General features: G+C 52.3%; 7 protein-coding genes across 7 annotated transcripts; 4 read left to right on the top strand and 3 right to left on the bottom strand.

The window, feature by feature from the left end:
* Positions 1 to 2,996: 2,996 nt before the first annotated feature.
* On the bottom strand, positions 2,997 to 4,227 carry J4E93_003648 (uncharacterized protein; the record flags this gene model as incomplete). The annotated part of the gene is made up of 3 exons (XM_049341582.1): positions 2,997 to 3,136; positions 3,328 to 4,118; positions 4,175 to 4,227. The coding sequence occupies 3 exons, from the start codon at positions 4,225 to 4,227 to the stop codon at positions 2,997 to 2,999; spliced, it is 984 nt and encodes a 327-aa protein (XP_049201087.1).
* A 3,705-nt stretch (positions 4,228 to 7,932) lies between these two features.
* J4E93_003647 (uncharacterized protein) lies at positions 7,933 to 9,356 on the top strand (the record flags this gene model as incomplete). Its single annotated transcript, XM_049341581.1, has 4 exons — positions 7,933 to 7,981; positions 8,037 to 8,496; positions 8,550 to 9,109; positions 9,160 to 9,356. 4 exons carry the CDS (start codon positions 7,933 to 7,935, stop codon positions 9,354 to 9,356), a joined length of 1,266 nt encoding a protein of 421 aa, XP_049201086.1.
* A 255-nt stretch (positions 9,357 to 9,611) lies between these two features.
* Positions 9,612 to 10,340, bottom strand: J4E93_003646 (uncharacterized protein; the record flags this gene model as incomplete). The annotated part of the gene is made up of 1 exon (XM_049341580.1): positions 9,612 to 10,340. One exon carries the CDS (start codon positions 10,338 to 10,340, stop codon positions 9,612 to 9,614), a length of 729 nt encoding a protein of 242 aa, XP_049201085.1.
* Positions 10,341 to 12,296: 1,956 nt separating this feature from the next.
* J4E93_003645 (uncharacterized protein) lies at positions 12,297 to 13,492 on the top strand (the record flags this gene model as incomplete). The annotated part of the gene is made up of 3 exons (XM_049341579.1): positions 12,297 to 12,643; positions 12,691 to 13,338; positions 13,423 to 13,492. 3 exons carry the CDS (start codon positions 12,297 to 12,299, stop codon positions 13,490 to 13,492), a joined length of 1,065 nt encoding a protein of 354 aa, XP_049201084.1.
* Positions 13,493 to 13,893: 401 nt separating this feature from the next.
* J4E93_003644 (uncharacterized protein) lies at positions 13,894 to 14,340 on the bottom strand (the record flags this gene model as incomplete). Its single annotated transcript, XM_049341578.1, has 1 exon — positions 13,894 to 14,340. One exon carries the CDS (start codon positions 14,338 to 14,340, stop codon positions 13,894 to 13,896), a length of 447 nt encoding a protein of 148 aa, XP_049201083.1.
* Positions 14,341 to 15,365: 1,025 nt separating this feature from the next.
* On the top strand, positions 15,366 to 17,523 carry J4E93_003643 (uncharacterized protein; the record flags this gene model as incomplete). The annotated part of the gene is made up of 2 exons (XM_049341577.1): positions 15,366 to 16,295; positions 16,351 to 17,523. 2 exons carry the CDS (start codon positions 15,366 to 15,368, stop codon positions 17,521 to 17,523), a joined length of 2,103 nt encoding a protein of 700 aa, XP_049201082.1.
* A 643-nt stretch (positions 17,524 to 18,166) lies between these two features.
* Positions 18,167 to 18,942, top strand: J4E93_003642 (uncharacterized protein; the record flags this gene model as incomplete). The annotated part of the gene is made up of 2 exons (XM_049341576.1): positions 18,167 to 18,296; positions 18,359 to 18,942. The coding sequence occupies 2 exons, from the start codon at positions 18,167 to 18,169 to the stop codon at positions 18,940 to 18,942; spliced, it is 714 nt and encodes a 237-aa protein (XP_049201081.1).
* Between the last annotated feature and the right edge of the window lie 532 nt (positions 18,943 to 19,474).

Below are 19,474 nucleotides of genomic sequence, written 5' to 3'. Positions count from 1 at the left end.
AAAGCTGCGCCGCTATGGTGAGCGCAGGCGGAGACAGGCAGGCCAGGACAAGCTAAACTAAAGCAACCCCAACCCGAAGATGACGTAGAGCTCGACCAGATGCTAACAGCTCACAGATGGAAGTACCTCGAAGCCGGTGTCGACAAGATCATGACGAACCTGCGCGAAGGTGTCGACATGAAGACGTACATGGGTCTCTACACCGCCATCCACAACTTCTGTACCGCCCAAAAAGCCGTCGCCGGCTCGTCGTTCCACGCCGCCAACAACCGTGGAGGTGCCCATCTCCTCGGAGAGGACCTCTACCAGCACCTGATCGAATACCTGAAGGCGCATCTTTCCGAAGTGCAGGCGGCTTCGCGGCAACATGTCGACGAGGCGCTCCTTCACTTCTACATCAAGGAGTGGAACCGCTACACGACAGCTGGCCAGTACAACAACCATCTCTTCCGGTACTTGAACCGTCATTGGGTCAAGCGTGAGATGGACGAGGGAAAGAAGCACATCTACGACATCTACACACTGCACCTGGTGCGCTGGAAGGAGGACATGTTCACGGGCAGCCAGGAGAGCGTCATGCGCTCGGTCCTGAAGCTAGTGGAGAAGCAGCGAAATGGCGAGACTATTGAGCAGTCGCAGATCAAGTCGGTCGTCGACTCTTTCGTATCGCTGGGTCTGGACGAGGCCGACAGCTCCAAGTCCACCCTGGATGTCTACAAGGAATACTTCGAGAAGCCCTTCCTAGAGGCCACCGCGCAATACTATGACAACGAGTCCAAGCAGTTTCTGGCAGAAAACAGCGTGGTTGAATACATGAAGAAGGCAGAGATTCGTCTGGAAGAGGAGAAGGAGCGCGTCCCACTCTACCTGCTCAACGAGATTATGTCACCTCTGATGCGGACATGCGAACAGTCGCTCATCACAAGCCACTCGCAAGCACTTCGCGAGGAGTTCCAGATCCTTCTCGACCACGACAAGGAGGAGGACCTAGGCCGCATGTACAAGCTGCTTGCCCGCATTCCTGAGGGTCTCGATCCTCTGCGTCTTCGGTTCGAGAACCACGTCCGCAAGGCGGGTTTGGCTGCAGTTGACAAGATCGCGCAAGATGGAGACAGCCTGGAGCCAAAGGTGTACGTCGAGGCCCTTCTTGAGGTCCACACCCAGTACCAGGCGCTCGTCAACAAGGCGTTCAACGGAGAGTCAGAGTTCGTTCGCTCGTTAGATAATGCCTGCCGCGAGTTCGTCAACAGAAACAAGATCTGCAAATCTGGCTCCAACAAGTCGCCTGAGCTCCTCGCAAAGTACACCGATACTCTGCTGAAGCGCTCCAACGCCAAGATGAGCGAAGAGGACGACATGGAGAAGCTTCTGACACAGATCATGACCGTCTTCAAGTACATCGAAGACAAGGACGTGTTCCAGAAGTTCTACTCGCGTATGTTGGCCAAGCGTCTAGTCCAGACTACTTCTGCATCAGACGACGCCGAGACCAGCATGATCTCGAAGCTGAAGGAGGCCTGTGGTTTCGAATACACCAACAAGCTACAACGCATGTTCCAGGATATGCAGATTTCCAAGGATCTCAACACCGCGTTCAAGGAATGGCAGTCAAACAACTTGGACGAGTCAGACATGAAGACCAACGTCGATGCTTCATACCACATTCTCGGTACCGGTTTCTGGCCTCTGAACCCACCCACCACACCGTTTACCCCACCGCAACTTATCGTGCAGACCTACGACCGCTTCTCTCGCTTCTACAACCACAAGCACCAAGGTCGTAAGCTTACCTGGTTATGGCAGCTGTGCAAGGGTGAGGTCAAGGCCAACTACTGCAAGGTTGCGAACCTGAAGACTTCACCAACCTTCCAGGTCTCGACCTACCAGATGGCCATCATGTTGCTGTTCAACGACAGTGACACCGTCACCTACGACGACATTGCTGAGTCCACCAAGCTGAACAAGGAGACTCTCGACCCCAGTTTGGGTGTCTTCATCAAGGCTAAGGTTCTGCTCGCCCAACCCGAGGGCGCAAAGCCTGAGTCCGGTACTTCCTACAAGCTCAACACCGCCTTCAAGACCAAGAAGGTGAAGATGAACTTGAACATCGGTATCAAGTCTGAGCAAAAGGCCGAGGCGGAGGATACGCACAAGACGATCGAGGAGGACCGCAAGCTACTCATTCAGGTATGTATTCATCCCTTCTATGTTCCCACATTACAGCATGCTAACATATCAACAGTCCGCTATCGTGCGTATCATGAAGTCCCGCAAGAAGATGAAGCACCAGCAGCTCGTCTCAGAGACCATCCAGCAGATCAAGACCCGCTTCATGCCCCGCGTCCCCGACATCAAGAAGTGCATAGACATCCTGCTGGAGAAGGAATACCTGGAGCGTCTGGAGGCAGACGAGCTCGGTTACCTGGCCTAGCCGGTTAGTCCCGATTCGATACGTAGCTTCCGGTGGATATCTTGAGTAATGATTAATGGGTTTTCATCATCATGGGTTGGGTTTTCGTCTTACATCATCGTACCCCCATTTCTTCGATGTGTATCGTTTGGGCGTTTTCCTGGCATGGCCAGCTGGAGTTAGGGAAACTACTGTGTGGGAAATGGCGAATGGGATGATGAGACTTTTGGGAAGGGAGATGTTACGCGCTGATGGGGTGCGTTAGGTATCTATCCCTTTTCTTGAATGATAGATGGGAGTATAAAAGCCAGACATGGTTTATTAAAAGGAGATTGTGATCTTGATGTCTACTTGGTGTGTGTGCGTGCTTGGTGACATGTTCGAGGCCGTGTTCAATTTGATTTGGACTACTACCCTTGCCTTGTTGTCTCCTCTACCTCTTATTCTAGACTCTGAAAAGCAACTGTCTGCACATCAGACTGCTTCACTGCCATCTCCGCCATTCCTCCCATGTCTCAATTTACTATACATCCATACACCTAGCACGATTGGACTGTGTATCAACAAAGGTGACCATCCTGATCGCTCAGACTGGCCTGAGTTGTGCGCAGAATGTGTACTGCTTCGAGCGCTGGAAGTTGTTCCGTAGTTTTGGTTTGCATTTGACGATGTAGCTCTTGAAGATGTGGCGATGAGCGGCGACTCGCTGTTTGCCGTACATGGCCGCTGAGAGGCAACAGTAGCTGGGGCGCTTAGCTCTTGCGACTGAGTCATCGTTGCCGAACTGCCATCATTTATCGCAGCTGCGTTCTCGTCCCGCGAAGATGCGGTCGCGGTAGCCGGTAGCGTGGAAGTGCTTGGATCCTGAGTGGTGTTCTCATCAGCATTGCTGTTCGTGGTTGTCGTTGCTGTTGCACCTGTGATAGGGTTGATCTCTGATTTCTTCTTACTGATAATCCAAGACTTGATCGTATACCATGCCTGCGCATATGTCTTTATCTCGATGCTCAAGAGCAACATGAGCGGCCATGCTAACATTAGCCATACAAATGGCAGTATGCGGATATTGACGTAGCCAGATGCTTGGAATTTGAAGAGACCGCACATATTCCCCCTTGCCTCATCAGGGAGTGTATCGGTATACGTTGGGTTGTCATGGTCTTCCGCGCTTGCGATGCTCCAGGCGTCGAATTGAGCTCTTGCGAGCGATGTTTTGAATAGATGCTCGGCTTCCAATTGCCAGTGATTGTCAGCCAGTGGTATGGATCGAGACTGGCCGACGCGCTGTTGTGCTAGCAGACCGCTACCGAGACGAAGTTTTATGGCGTCGTAGGTGTTCGAGCTTTTCAACGCGTACTTCAAGAACCAGTAGGACGATGTATTGAGACTGCCAGCTGGTATCGGGTCGTTGGCATGCCAGCATGGAGATCCCGATGGTGCACAGAAGATGGTCTCGTCTATGCAGGCAAATGCTCGTGCTTTTGGCTGTGAGTTGTAGTAGTAATACCCTTTGTCTCCAGGGTACTGGAAAGCTTTGTCGGCGGGGAAGACGGGGTCGTTACTGCGCTTGGTGTATAGAATGCGCAGAGCTGTAACGAAGATGAGACTCAAAGTCTTGGTTCGATGAGGCAATAGCCCTGGGGCTTGCAGATCTGGTGAAGGCTGGTAGAAATCGCATGTCGGGTCCAGCAGTGAGGTGGCGTAAGTACTAAGAACTCATTAGTCACAGCGGACAGTGGTCTGTGAAATCTTCTGGAAACTCACTTGACCTTGTACACGGGTGCTTGCCAGTCAAATGGGTGGCCCGTTATACGCATAGTGTATTCCGAGAGCACAGTTGGAGGAGCATGCACTTCGTCCGAGCAGTTCCTCGTGTCGTAGAGCGATCCATAAAAGTACTTGTATCCGGATTCGCCCGTCCCGCTGTTAGTGAAGTGTTGGACAAAAGGTCGCTCTGCGCTTAGTGGCGCACATGTTGTTTTTCGTCGGAATTTGTGCATGAATGCCTCGTTGATACCTAGTATTCCTGAATCGACCCAGTTGGTATCAAACGTAATAGCTGAGCCGGACTGATAGCCATCAACGCATATGTCGGTCCTGTCAAAGGGACATTTATCTTCCTGCACTCCATACCCGATGGTTGAGTTATAGAAGAAGTCGCAATTCGTGGCTTTGACGTTCGTATCGGAATCGTGGTTATAGCACTCCTGCGCATAGAATGCTGCACGTCGTTCTCTGCCCACCATGAGCATATCTGCTTTTGAAGCTTCCTCTTCGCCGGCTTTCTCGTTGTCGTATTCGTAAAGGCCACATGTATCCGATTTCAGCAAGGCAGATCTGCTTCTTGCGACGTTGTCGGTCAGAACTATCCCCACAATGGATTGATACAGTACCAGCAAAAACGATGCAAGGAGAAAGGAGCCAAAGAATCGATGTCGAGCTTCCCAGCAAGGGTCTTGGGCGACAAGACTAAACACCCAATACCTCAATCCTCCTGTCTTACCCTTTGTAGTGCTCAAAGTCCTCGGTGGAACAAGGTGGCGGGCGGATTCATCGTCGCGGTCGTTTGGCGTCTTCGCTGGGGCAAGGTAATGCTTGACACATGTGATTGTACTGAGGACGATTCGTAGTACGTAGGGCGAGGCAAGAGTGAGACTGATAGCAATGCCGACTTTGAACCACTGTGCTTCTCGCCAAGAATCGTGTTGCAACGTTTGCAAGCCTAGTAGCTTGTGAATATGCGGTCGTCAAATCGAACGTATACTTACGATGGTTCTCGCTATGATCCCTCCACCGTCCCGTCTGTGGCGTGCTCAGAAGTGACATCAGTGAATACGCAATACAACCGTCGGACTTGTGATGTCAAAACCACTCGACAATGCGCCGAGACTCAGAGGTGTAAGATCTCAGGATAAGAGACGACGAGGAATGGCACGCTTTATCAGAGTAACTGATCCAGTGAACGAAGATGTACCATGGATGATGGATAATCCATGGAATGTTCGCTTCATTCGAGTCGCGTTGTCTCTTAGGTCGCTTCGTGTTGAGCTTGTTGCAGACTATCCTATCCTTGCGAAAGATTGACCTTGACACGCACTGGTAGTGTATGTCTGAAACACGCGAGAAGGTGATGAATGCCTAGGTAGCAGTAAGGCTGAATGCTTACAGCACTACTCGATGTGCATCCTGGCCAGGCCACGCTAATCGCCATGGTTGGCTCAGACGTGCATGAAGAGGCGTTTTTCTACGAATGAGATACGCCCTCTCGTATCGGCAAAACGGGACAGCGCTCTCGTGCCAGGCATTAAGAAGACCGCATGACACATGCGCTTCGAAAGTGCGGCAGCATATTCCAGGTTGACCGGTTTGTGGAATAGGTGGGTAGCTGTGTAAAGTAAGCCAGCCAACTACTCCTCGGGTCGCAACGGATAGACGTACCTCATTTGTATGATGCCGTACACCAGATAAAGCGCGAATCACAATCTCTCAGCCTTGGATCGTTTACAAGCGCGATTGCCTTTCGCCACGTGAGCTGCGACCCCCGCCAGGTGATATAACGGGGCGCACCCCGTGTAACGCTCCGCTACTTTGCGATGGGATCCAAGATGCCCCGGATATCCTGGGAGTGGTCGGATTCAGACAGGCGATTCTATAAGCGCGACGCGTCTGGTCAGCTCGTACGGACCAGAATCAGGAAGGCTGAAGATAGAGGGACCAAACATCCTTCCGGCGAAGGTTGGACATATTCCACATACTATAACCGTTGGTATAAGTACGAGTATGGCACCGACGGCACGGTTCTCGAAACTCTGTGGGGTTATCCGGGTCCACCGCTGGACGTCGATGCGGACATGAGGACATGGACCCGCTGCTCAGAATGGACGCGATCGGACCACTATAATAGCGATTACAGGATAATCTGGGGAATGAACGAAGACGTTGTTTTGAAAACAATCTGGAGAGTGCCTTCAACGAGAGAAGCGGAGATGCTCATCAATAGCGCAAGGAAAGCTGTACACTTCGCATCCCACCTTACTGGATACGCCACAACCAGTCATTACATACCAGTCTCGTGAGTAATTAGTATCGATGCCCGAACGAGATACTGAGACAAAACCCAGGTACCGCATGTCAGACAATGACAGAGACCGACAGCGGGACGATCGGAACGATCGCAACCGACATGAAAGAAGCGGTCACCGCGATGGCTATCCTCCGGGCGATGACCAATATCCTGACAACGGAGATCAACTAGATGACGGCGACGAAACGCAACTGAGTCCCCAGAGGATCCTTCTTCAATGGCCCGCGCATACTTCCAGTCATTACCCTGCACCTGCCTATGCAAATTATCCTACGGATCAATATCCGACGGCCCATTATTCAACAGCTCAGTATCCAGGAGCTCAGTATCCAGCAGCACAGTATCCAGTAGCTCAATCTGCAGCGACTCAGTATCCAGCGGCTCAGTATTCAGTAGCTCAATCTGCGGCGACTCAGTATCCAACGGCACAACATCCAGTGGTTCGGTAGTAACCCAAGAGTGACAGAAAGGCGATTAAATAGTTTTCGAATGCAGGTTCTAGGGAAGATAGCGTCGCGTCCAACATTTTTCCCTGCGCCTGAGGTGCGTTGATCGATGGCTTGCGGGTTCTGTCGCGGTATGATGAGGGTGGAGCGCGGCTTACGGGACCGAGTCCATCGCTTCATCAAGCCCCGAATGATGCTGGTGCTTTTCGTGATTATGGGACGATGGCAGGAGATCGCATTGTGCGCATGCAGGAGGAAGACGGCAGTGGTGCGCACGGTGTGACTTCCACCGATGCCGAACGCTGCTGACGCGCAAACTTCATTACGTCATCATCTTGACGCGTCAACGTGGCCAGCACGAGCAACACGCTCTAACCTTCTCCATTTGTTTATAAACGCGACCTTTTAGAATTGTAATTACCAATTAGCGCGTTTACCAGCTGATTCTATTAGTGTTGATCACGCTTTGAAAACCCCAGAAGCCTCAAAAAACGCGTGTATTGCTCAAAGCCCCTCGCAAGCATATCTTTTGCTCTGGTCAAGCATAAAAGTATATCTTGAAACTTATATGGTCAGGCGCTCAGACGCTCCTCAACACATTGCACACGTCGATTTGATTCATCCGACATCTAAACACATACCCATGGCATAAGGCGATCTGGCAGAGCTTGCGAGCCCCGCAAAGTGCACCATGACGACGAGTACAACCCCAGGAAACCCACCTCGTCAGCACTCTCGGGACCTTGATGATGGGCTGCCGAGGCGATTTTGGTTGCCTGTCAGGCCGCCTGCTGCGCCCTTCTCAAGGTTTACGATTTTCGGCCTAGCGTTCCCCGTTTCGGAAACACAAGACTTCCGCATGCGAGGCTTCGAAGTAGGGCCTTATAGAGGAATTTCTCTTAGATATGGAAAAGCCGACTCATCTGTAATGCTGCTTGCAATTGGTGCTGCGCAATCTGCATTTCGACAACTCCAGGCCTACGCTCTAGAAGATGACTGCCGTGACCACGACCTTGGTCGAAGACGATCGGAGTGTTGCTAGTAAGTACTCCGAGCACTGGATGCTCATACGAGATTGCTAACCATCCCGACACAGACACCTCCTCGCTGGTGCACGTTGAGCCCACCGCTGAGAATGCCGACCTCTACACCATGGACCTCCCGGAGTACACTCAACAAGTTGCGGGAGGAGAAATCTCGGTAGATGCAGAGTCGACGCAAAACGAAAAGCAACGCAATCAAGACCAGTCACCGGCATACGATCCACTTCCAAGCTCAGAACCGCGGAGTCTTCAAGAACAGCACGAGTTTGACATACAACAAGATGATAGCGAACAAGGAAACCCATCGCATAGACATTCATCGGACCCTCCAGCCTTGACACATGACTCCACAGAAGCTGATGCAACGGCTAGCCTTGCTAGCGTACGAGCATGTAGCATCCTTCACGATAGACCGGCAGTATGGCTAGTGAAGCGGAAGAGCCTGGCCCTGTCGCCGCTCGCGGCTGCGGTGCTTACTAAAGAGGGTCTTCTTCAACCCAAAGACTTGCATCTGTAGGTAGTCTTGCCATGCAGCAAGCGTCGCCTACCACTGACACCCACTACAGCATATCTCAATACTCAGACATGAAGCACGACCCCACCGACCCGGTATCTGCTGCATTTCTCACTACCTACGACGTGGTAAGCGGAATCATGCTGGGTCTCATAGCAGGACCCATCGAACTGGGCAAACAAACAACACCAATGCTACTACAGCGCGAGATAAGACGCAAAGAGAAGCGGGACGGGACTGCTACACCGTCACCTCCTCTCGACACCAAAGACTCACCACATGTGGCACGCCAAGTAGCCCTCGGTACCGCAAAAGGATTCGGACGCATCATCACCACCAGTCTGAAGAGTCCGGCGATTGTCATGCATGGTATTACTCGAGGTTTCCATAACCTTCCGAAAGCGTATGGTGAAGAGGTGCGGCAGTATGAGAATGTGACTGGGTTGAGGAGTGGGCTGCTGGTCAGCTTCAAGAGCTTCGGTTATGGACTCAGTGATGGTATAAGGGATCTTATCATCAAACCCATCGATGGCGCCGAGAAGAATGGTGTCCTGGGTTTTGCTGCTGGATGTGCGACTGGCGTTATGAATGCGGCCTTCAAGCCTGCTGCTGGTAAGTGGCCCTTTATCATACATGACGACTGGTTGGCTGACTGAATGTAGGCGCATGCGGGCTTGTGGGGTACTCGTCGGTGGGGGTTTACAAATCGATCCGCAACATCGGTTCGGTAAAGAAGGAGGATCCGATACATATGGTGCAGAGACTGGGCGAAATCGAATATCAACAGGCGAGCGATGCGGATAGGCTGTATGTAGTACGTCTCTGGTGTCAAACGCAGATGCGCGTGCGCATAGGTTAGCTTCTCGAACACACCGTCTCGGTTTGGCGATGCTGTTGATTCATGGGTCAAGTGATGTATTGCGTGAGAACAAGCTTCGCTCGGATCGAAGACACTATCGCTGAACCAATGCGTTGGCTGATGTAGCGCTTCCAGCCTTTAGCTCGATGCGGAGGCCTTGCTTTCCGGTATGCCATACGCCCTCTTCATCAAGTAGTGACTGAGTTGCCATTTCTGGGTTTCGTCAGTAACCCAAAGTTTCACGAAGCCTGATCATCAACCTACCACTACTTGCTGGCTCTCGAAGTAGTCCTTCCATTCCCTGTCTTCCGCGAGATCGACCACCACGTCCCATGGCCACTGCTCAGACTCTAGCTCGACTAGAGTGAAGAATTTGTGTAGCTCTTTCTTGTCTTTGGTCTCGAACTTCCCGCCTTGCATCGTTGTTGCGTTGTCGATCTCGAAGAGGCGGAACCGCAGTACGTCTGGTGAGCTAGAGATTGTGGGGCCGACGACTTCTCTGTAGTATTTCATGACTTCCTCTTCCTTATCGGCTGGCACGCTCCACTCCATTGCCGCCACGCTTGCAACGTATTCGATGTCTATCGACATTAGTCCGTCATCGCCGGCTTTATCCGCACCCGTGTTCTTACCACCACCGTCACCAGACCAGTCGTCTTGTTTCCAACTCTTGATTTCCCGATAGGACCGAAGATCAAGAAGTAGGCCTTTAAGCGAAGCCTGCAAATCGGCATTTGGTGGATGGTATTGTGCGTCGTACATGTCTTTGTTGGCTTGGTCGACACTCTTTATCTCCCATACGGTCATGTAAGGCCATGGCGCGTCCAATCTTCCCACTGGCTCATTTTCCATACCGCTGGCAGTAACTTCGCAATGTAGAGCATGCTTGGCATTGTGCGGATTCAGTGAAGGTAGGTGTTCGTTCTCGTACCACTCTTCGCGTCCCTCTGGGATGTTCGCCCATACGCAAGCTATGCCAGCCATATTGTTCCGATCTCGCAGCGAGATTTGTCGCAAGTTCAGTAGCTAAAATTCCTCTGGTTCCAGGGGTCCAAAGTGTTAAATGCAGGTGTTTGTGCCGAGCTGTCAGTCAACGTTTGCAACGGGGAAAAGATGGAGGGACAGCTAGTCTGCAACGTGACGCGGCTGTCGCCATATTATGGCAGACCCTGAATCACAGCTGTGTATGATAGTCCCTACGAGACGGTCCGACCGCATTTTGCTCGACCAGTCCACCCTGTTTCGGAGGTCGATAAAGCGGTATATACGCCGTCGCTTAACCAATGGACACTGGTGCGAGCGGTCGTGATTGGCTATTGATACCTGAGACGTAAGGCGGTAAATTCTTTCAGGACGTGGGCTAATGTGCATGTGTCGTAGGCGATCGACGTTCCCCACAACCTGCCACGAATGCCTGAAGTCGGAGAATTCGAAGCGCGGGTAGCGCCGAAAGGATCAGTGATGTGCGAGCATCAGCCGATTGATTGATGCCAAATCCACGGCTTCACCGGTTACTCGAGGAGGAATTTCTTATCTGAATATTTGAAGGTATAGGAAGGGCATTGTGCATGTCAGGAGCGACACTAAGGTTGGGCCTTCTTGCGGTCCGCTACGACCCTAGCGCCGGCAGCACAACGGCGTTACCCCCGCTTAGGGGCCTTGGACGCCTGTCCTTACAAGACACATGCCTGTCGACACCTCGTGAGCCAACCTTGGACCAAGTCACGATGCTTCTGTTTCTTTCAAACATTCCGAAATTCTGCGACCTCTTCACGGGCCGAATCGTAAAAGTTGCCCTCGCTCGGCGACTGACGTGTATGTGTTTTTGATCATCTGACCAGATAGATGAATGGCCGGGTATATACCTAGGTAGAGCCGCTTGCAGGCGCACGTGAAAGCGAGCTCGGTTTTTACCAGGACACCTTGGACGGACTACCAGTCGATCGGTCGTAGGCAGATCGACGCGCAAGGAGATCTCGCTGTTCGTGCCCGTGCTTAGGAAGGTGCTTTTTCTCACAGACATGGTTCGCTGGACCCATGGCAGTATAGTAAACTTGGACTTTGCCCCAGGCCCCTGGACGAGTGCGCCATAGTGATCTACTCTCGCCGCACTATGTACCCACATCTGTGCCGTACCTCAAAAGCCACAGCTCTGAAGAAGGCAACATTCGCGATGCCTTCAGCTACAGCCCAAGAAACAGACGCCTCAACAAATCTCTCGGTCTTCAATCTGGTACCACACTTGGGGCCAATGGTAGCCAGCGTTCAATCAAGATCGAAGTCGAAGTCTGGCTCGTGGCTTACCGGCTCTATGGGTGTCGGAGGAAGGGCTGCCCTGTACGGAAGACAGCCCGTACTCTCGCGGTCCAGAAACGATAGTAATCAATCGTGACCGCACGGATGGGGTTAGAATGATCATCAACAGCGTTCTTCCAGGCGTGTAACAAGGGAGCGAGGAGCGACTACACCACAGGTGCACCATGAGCATGCGCAGGAATAGGCCACAACGAACAGAATAACTCGAAGATCCTGAAGTGGCGCTTGTGTATTTGCCGACAGTCGCTAGATCGTATAGCCGTCTGCTTTAGCAAGCCATACCGACAGCTTCTATGAACAGCAGCGCTTCAGCGCTTCTCAACAGACAGCGGAAGAACATCGTCGGTAGATGAGCACCAACATGCTTCCCGTGTGGGCAATCAAGTACCTAGGAATATCAGAGATCTGTTAAGTTCTCCTGCCAGATCGTGCAGATATCGGAAGCAGGGACGCGGTGGATGCCATGGCGTACGGAATTTTAGAGAAAGTCAGACCGGAAGGCATAGTCGACTCCGCGTATATATAAGCTTCACATTCCATCGATCATAAGCTCATCCTCATAGCCTTGTCTCAGGCTGCGTCATACAGTCTTCTTCCTTTACCGTATCATACGTCAAACTTAAGATGCATATCTTCATTCTCTCCGCTGTCACGTCGTCCCTCTTCGCACTTGCCTACGGCGCTAGAAGTGCCGTCCAAGGCACCGGATCGACCACTCGTCAATGGTCTTGCTGCAAGAACTCCTGCTCTTGGCCCGGCAAAGCTCTTGTGGATAAGCCAGTTCTAACTTGCGACGCAAGCGACAATCTGCTCGACAATTACAACAGGCGCGACGGCTGCGAAAGCGGCGGTGGCTCATATGCCTGCTCGGACCTCAGTCCGTGGGCTGCAAGTAACGATCTGGCGTATGGCTTCGCCGCAGTCAATCTCGCTGCTTCAAACGAATCTGCGTGGTGTTGCTCTTGCTACTCGTATGTTCCTTTAATTTGATGCCCGAGCAGTGACTGACCGACTCTAGTCTGACGTTTACTTCCGGCCCAGTCAACGGAAAGAAGATGATCGTCCAGGTCACGAATACCGGATCTGACTTAGGTGAAGATCAGTTCAACATTGCCATCCCTGGTGGTGGCGAAGGTTCCACCCAAGGATGCACGAAGCAATATGGCGGCGCCGACGTCTGGGGTCAAGACTATGGAGGCGTAGCGCATCGCGACGACTGCGACGCCCTCCCTTCTGCGCTGCAAGCCGGCTGCTACTGGCGTTTTGACTGGTTTCGGGGAGCTGATAACCCGTCTGTCAATTGGGAGAAGGTCAAGTGCCCTGAAGCTTTGTCCGGCGTATCTGGATGCCGCCGTAATGATGACCCGATTCCAGGCCAGAATACTCCATCGCCGACGCCTACGACTTCTGCCCCAATATCGTCTGGTACTGTGCAACCGGGTGGTCAATGTGGCGGGAAGTCTTACAAAGGCCCCACCCGATGCGTAGGGGGCACCGTCTGTACCTACGTCGACGAGAATTCGTACTATTGTCTTGCGGACCCAGCTAACACAAGAACAACTCCAACGACTACAACCCCTGCTAGTGCCGCACCTACCATCGGTCTACCGTATGACCAATGCGGCGGGAATGGTTGGACTGGTCCCAGGACATGCAAGGACTCGGTGTGCGTGAGAGTCGATGAATGTGAGTCGCGCTGTTTCGATCATGTCATGCATGCCACACCGAATCTCGTACTGACCTATTGAAGATTACTCGCAATGTCAGCCACCGGTCTCATCTCAAAGATCCACCAGCACGCGAACTCAGACAACTGCTAGACCTACATCCACTACAGCTGCTCAACCAGCACCACCATTCACTCGCACCAGGCGCACGACCACGACCAGACCCGCGCCACCAGCTGCTACGGGCCCAGTACAACTCTATGATCAGTGCGGTGGGCAGACATGGCAAGGCTCGACAATTTGCAACCAGGGGCTGGTCTGTTTCAAGGTCGACGAGTACTATTCGCAGTGTCAGAAACCAACCTAGAGAAGTGGAAGTAAACAACATTAGTGTGATGGATCAAAGGCGTTTGTGTTGTTGCTGATAGAGAAGTATCTTCGATCGTACATGTAAGAATTGGTTGGATGTGGAAGTCATAGCAAGCCGGAATACAATGCGATTTTGTCGGACATCAGAAGCGTATCACCCTCGTCCTCCTTGCTCTTGAACTAACTCATAGCTTCGCCTTAACCCCAAAACTCTTCTGCACAGCCTCAACCCCCCTCTTCGCAACATCCTCATCCTGGCTCGGCAGTCCCGTACTACACCCCACAGCCCCAACAACAACCCCATCCTTCACAATCGGGACACCACCCGCAATCGTCATGAATCTGCCCCCATTGCTGTGGTTGATGCCATACGCCGGCCCACCAGGATACACATTGTCTTTGTAAACAGAGGTAGGCGCGCGATGACCTGCAGCTGTGAAAGCCTTGTCGATGGCGATGTTGATGGATGTGAGTTTTGCGCCTTCCATGCGGGCGAATGCTAAGAGATGGCATGCGTTGTCCATGATGGCGATGTTCATTGGTACGTTGATTTCTTTGGAGCGCTGCTCGGCGGCGGCGAGGGCGATGCGCGCGCCATCGAGGGTTAGCGTTGGGATGGATTTTGTGCTCATGATGAATATTGGTAGAGAGGTTTGATAGTCTGATGGTAGCAACGCGCTGCTGGACGCGATGTTATGGTGCTGATGATGGACCTCGGATATTGCAGGATAATGACGTAGGGGTGCTTTGATTGGCCCGTGTTGCGGAAGCGCTTGCTTTCGCGCGGGTCCGCTTCAGAGAAGACAACATCAGCTCACAATGTTCATTAATCATACCTGCTCTCGCATTTATCCTTTGACAGGCCTCCGATACCTTTGCGACTGATGTCATCAGGTTCTATCGCACAACCTGGACTGGTGTTGAGACCACCGAATTCCACACGACAAGCCTCGGAGAAATGAGCAATGCCGAATTCGGGAGCATGCTATCACGGTGACCTGCGAAGACGATAGCCCCATCAACGAGCTTGCTCGGACTATCTTATTCAGAAAATATTCGTCGATGGGTGAAATTTAAGGCTGCCCGGCCATATCTCGTTGTCCTTTTGTTCTGTCATCTGCTCACATCTCGCGGTTCCCTATATCCAAATACTTCATTCTCGTTTCTTTCAAGGATTTCTGGAAGCAGGAACAGACATCCTTTCATTTTCTCATGTCTTGGCAAAAAAATTGTAGGAGTTCAGGGTAGCATCAGTGTCGCCAATGCGAAATTCAACATTGAACGCGTACCTCTACGGGGCGCCATTGATAGGGTGTATTCTCGCCCTCGAAAATGCGTTGGAAAGTCAACCTGGTAGTTTTCAGACACGGACTACGCATTGCTATGGCTTCCTTTCACTCAATGGCGATGGGCAGCATCGGTCCTAGGCGGCCACTGGGCGACATTCACGTGTCTTTTCCACCTTCACTTATCAAACTGCCTAATACGCGAATATGGGTCCGTGTTTACCAGTGCGTCATGTGATACTCACGACACGATTTGCAGTGCCTTTCTTCTCGACTCACCCAACTCTTGCCTCGTTTCACGGACGTCAATCCAGCGTCACGATACCGCGACAGCAACGGAAAAGTTTGCGACCTACTTCGCTATCACCACCATGAAGGAAGAAGATATCCTCGCGCGCCAATCCCGTCCGCAGAAGCACTCGATCTGGGTCCCCAAAAACCGCGACTGGCGATATGCAACCGGCGTTTTCCAACACGATGACAACGGAAACGCGCCCAACAATCGGTCGGCGTGGGATGAAATGGACTATGACTATCAGGTCGCCGAGCCGGGCAAGAGTAGAAGCCGGAGTGGTAGTGGTCCAAGCGATGGCAACGTCAAAGCAGTCGACGTAAACGCCGCGGTATCGGTTACCCCAAAAAGCGCAAGGAAGAGAGCCCTATCGAACATCCCGAAAGCGACCGTAAAGGTCCGAGCATTCAAGAGGAAGTCAAAAACTGCGAGGAAGAACGTATGGATGTCAGTAGCAAGGCGCCAGCGGATCAACCATGATGATGCAGAGGGCGAAAAGCCAGACTACCAGACCTATAGCTTGACCGTCAGGCTGCGCTTTTCAGGCAGGCTCATCATAGAAGATGCGCTTCCGACTGTATCAACACCAGGCCCACTGCATCTCCAACAGATACCAGACACACCTGCGAACTTCAGCATGCCCTTCGATCCTCATACCCCTGCCACAGCTCGTACCGCAGCCTCGCTCTACACACCGCACATGTCGCATTCGGGCGAATCCGTACACACATATCCTCCCTTCCAGCGTCCATGGGTAGACGAAACGAAAGACTTCAACATGCGGGCAGTCCGTGGCGTTCTACAAAAGCCTGGGTTGGTTGGAAAAGACCTCGGAGTTCACTACACATGGTACAACGACGCAGTCCCCGTAGACGCTTTGCTCCCCCCAGGAGTACCCTTATCCGCGAAAGAAATCATGGCCTACTACCCCCATCACGTGCGCTGGAAAAGCATGATGGTCCGACTAGCGAACAATGACTATCGCGGCGCGGATATCGTTGGTATGCAGGTATGTCTTCGTCTGTCTGATTGCCATGAGATAGTTTATAGCTGACAACGCACAGGCATTTTTCCGTGGCCCCCCAACAACGGACATCACAGCCGCAGTCATGAACCAGTTCCAACGCGACTCAGTCAAGAAGATCATCGAGGGTTTCAAGACGGACACTATCAATGGGAAGCACGATGCCAACCTACATACCGACCAGCTGGAGCCAGGCAGATACATCGCGGACAGACGCAGCGGCTATGTGTTGCCGACTTTCGGTGATCTCCTTGGTGGACTGAACCATCTACCGTCTGGGCTTGATGCACGCAGCCTGACAGAGTGTCTGAGCTGGTATCTCCATGTCCGTGACTCTTTTACACCGAAACTAGAGTTCAACGTATTGCATACCCAAGCTTTGATCCGTGCGCTTCGCATCCCGCTCAAGCGTTATGGACCGCAGAATCTGGACTGTAATGCACTCAAAGAGTGGAAAGAGAAGGGGAGATTTGAGGAGCGGAAGGTGTACTACGAGCCGGCCAGACCTACGTCGAGAGAAACAGGAGATACCGCGCAGAAGAGGTCGCAACTGCACATGAACCTAGACAACCACGAAGTCAAGCTCGAGTATCAACTCCAGATCCGCCACGTCCTCACATCCCCTTTCCTCGCCCTTCACCGCGTCATGGGCGAAGCGCTCAAGCTGGGTATCGAGAAAGCCGAGAACCGGATGACTGAGCGGGTGACCGCAGAGGGGAAGAAGATGTTGGAAGCCAAGTGGGCTGCCAGAGTAGCTGCCGATGCGGATCCGGAAAAACAGTCGGAGAACCTGGAAGTGCAACAACCACTTGTGATGGCGGAGAAGGCCGAACCGATCGTTCGAGGAGAAGAGAGCACTGAAAAGCCACATCGCGTTCCCCGAACGAGCCTTACGGCTGAAGCACTGCGTACTCTCGCTCCGGCACCGAGGAGAACATCTGCTTCGCAGCCACCCAATGGTGGGCCACTTGGTCACCATGCACCAACGGTACCATCAACGCAAGCATTTGGTAGACAGCCTCACGGAACGCCCGGACCCGTATACTTCGACCGGGCTTGGGGTACACCATCACCTTCTTCCGCATATGCGCCTCGCTCAGTGTATGGAAGGAGGGAATATGAGTCGCCCAGGCAGACAGATCAAAGGAATGTGATGCACCGTGGTGGATGGGGAGATAATCGTGGTGGATCATATCATCCGAGAGATCGGTAGGGCAACGCACTTGTAGGCGGGCGGGCGGGGATGGGATGAGGACGTCGTAGTCATATAATGATACCGAAATCCATATTAACATGACTTTCAGCAAATCTGTGCTAGAATTTCGGGTTCAGAAAGCGATTGAAAACTTTGAATAGTTGTCAGGAGAGTATAGAGTGAGGTAGGCGTACCCCGCACGTCTGAACGTAGGCAGCAGCCATTACTGTGCCGCTTTACATCGCGACTAATCATCATCTCCAGCCTTCAGATACGATGCACTTACTCTTCACCCACCGGAGTATCGTTGATTCGATTAATCGGGCGACATGTTCAAAATATTGTCTGTCATCGCTGGTGTAATAGCAATCCGGCTTGCCATCTCTTACGCCCAGGCCATCGCAGTTGAGCTCCGGGAAAAGCCCACGTCAAAGTTGCCAGTAGTCGGTATTTCGCTTACTGCAAATCATGCGACAGCAGCAGTTCGATGGCCGGACGGAAGTTTTGAGAACCTGGGTCGAGTAGAGGCATCGAAGGCATATGTGAAGATGATGCGACGTCTCTCCTTGCCTTCTTCGACGCATCTAACGTGGGTCACGGCGTTCCTGTACTTATGCATACAAGTACTGACCATGTATATAATAGCGAACCATACGGCAGCATGGAAGACTTGTGGAATGACGCCCCACGAAGAGCCTGGCGAAGTGCACGAAAGAAGCTCGGTCTGGCCGCCTCTGCCGACGTAGCAGTATTAGCCAAGATGCTAAAAGCAACGGCGAGAATGGCGGAAAGTGAACTTGGATCTCCCGTATCGGCGATACAGAGCTTCCCTGCTTTGCTTGCTTTATACCAGAAGACATCAAGGATGCCGCGGAGCACGCAGGTTTGCGTATGCTGACGACTGATTCCGGGCTACAATTAAACCAGCTCATCGCTGCGTATGCCGGCCATGGGATGGGCCTCTCTGAGAGCGGTTCCGAATGTCAAACATCAGCCGGATTCCCTGGGTGCCACACAGTCATCGTGGAATATACCGAGGATGCTATCTTACTCGATGGTCGACCGCTGGATCGCGCTCACGATATCGCGAACTACGAAGATGATATACGAACAAGTTTCGATCTTGGCAGCCGAAGCTCGGCAACGGAGGAGCAAGTACGCGATTTCGTTCTAGAGTATCTGCGTAAACTGTACATTGGTTACACGAAGAGGCCCTGGGTCTTTCCTGAAGAAATCACTGTCATAATGACGGGAAGTCGAGATAGCGTCGGTCGTGAAGAGATTCGGATGGCAATCGCAGATGCTTTCAGCTTATTTGGAACGCGGGCCAAGATGCTGTATTCTGACCCTGAATACGTAGCAGCGAGGGGCGCGGCTGAGATCGCATGGCGAGCGTTGCTAGAAGCGGGGAAAAAGAAAGAGAAGATAGAATTGTGAATGGATACGTGCGACGACATGCAATCGTTCTTGTAAACCTACAGCCTCACAGTCAGCGAGTCACGAATTCTCCTTTTCGCACCATGCATGCGAATACGTCTGTGCCACCAAGTTGTCAAGATCGTGCTGACCAGGAAGACCCTCGTAGTACGCAACGCCACTTAGCAGATCACCCGAGACCGGAATCAACAGTTTTGCGAAAGAGTTGCCGGAATGGGTAGGTTGGGATCTGAAACTGCACGTTTTGGCGAGTTGGTGATCTCTTCGCTTGGATGAATCGGAACCAAAAAACTGTGTTGTGGGACCGGAACCTGGCATGTAAGACTGGGAACACGTGGATTAATGATAATCAGTAGTCAATTGGTGAACGGATAAGTGTGTAGAGATCATCTGCTGCGCGGAATGCCTCGAGTCAGAAGAGCTGCGGTTGCTTTTTCTGAGATGTTGTCGAATCGTGGGTTGTCTTGGAGAAGACGCTAAGGCGTGTCGGAAACGTGGAGAGCTTACTTCTTGGTACCCCGCTGGCTCATTC

This window comes from Alternaria ventricosa, assembly GCF_023758065.1.
Source record: "Alternaria ventricosa strain BMP 2768 chromosome Unknown scaffold_5, whole genome shotgun sequence".
NCBI lineage: Eukaryota > Fungi > Ascomycota > Dothideomycetes > Pleosporales > Pleosporaceae > Alternaria > Alternaria ventricosa.
Note: the sequence above shows the minus strand (reverse complement) of the source record. Positions and strands in the feature narration are given on the sequence as shown.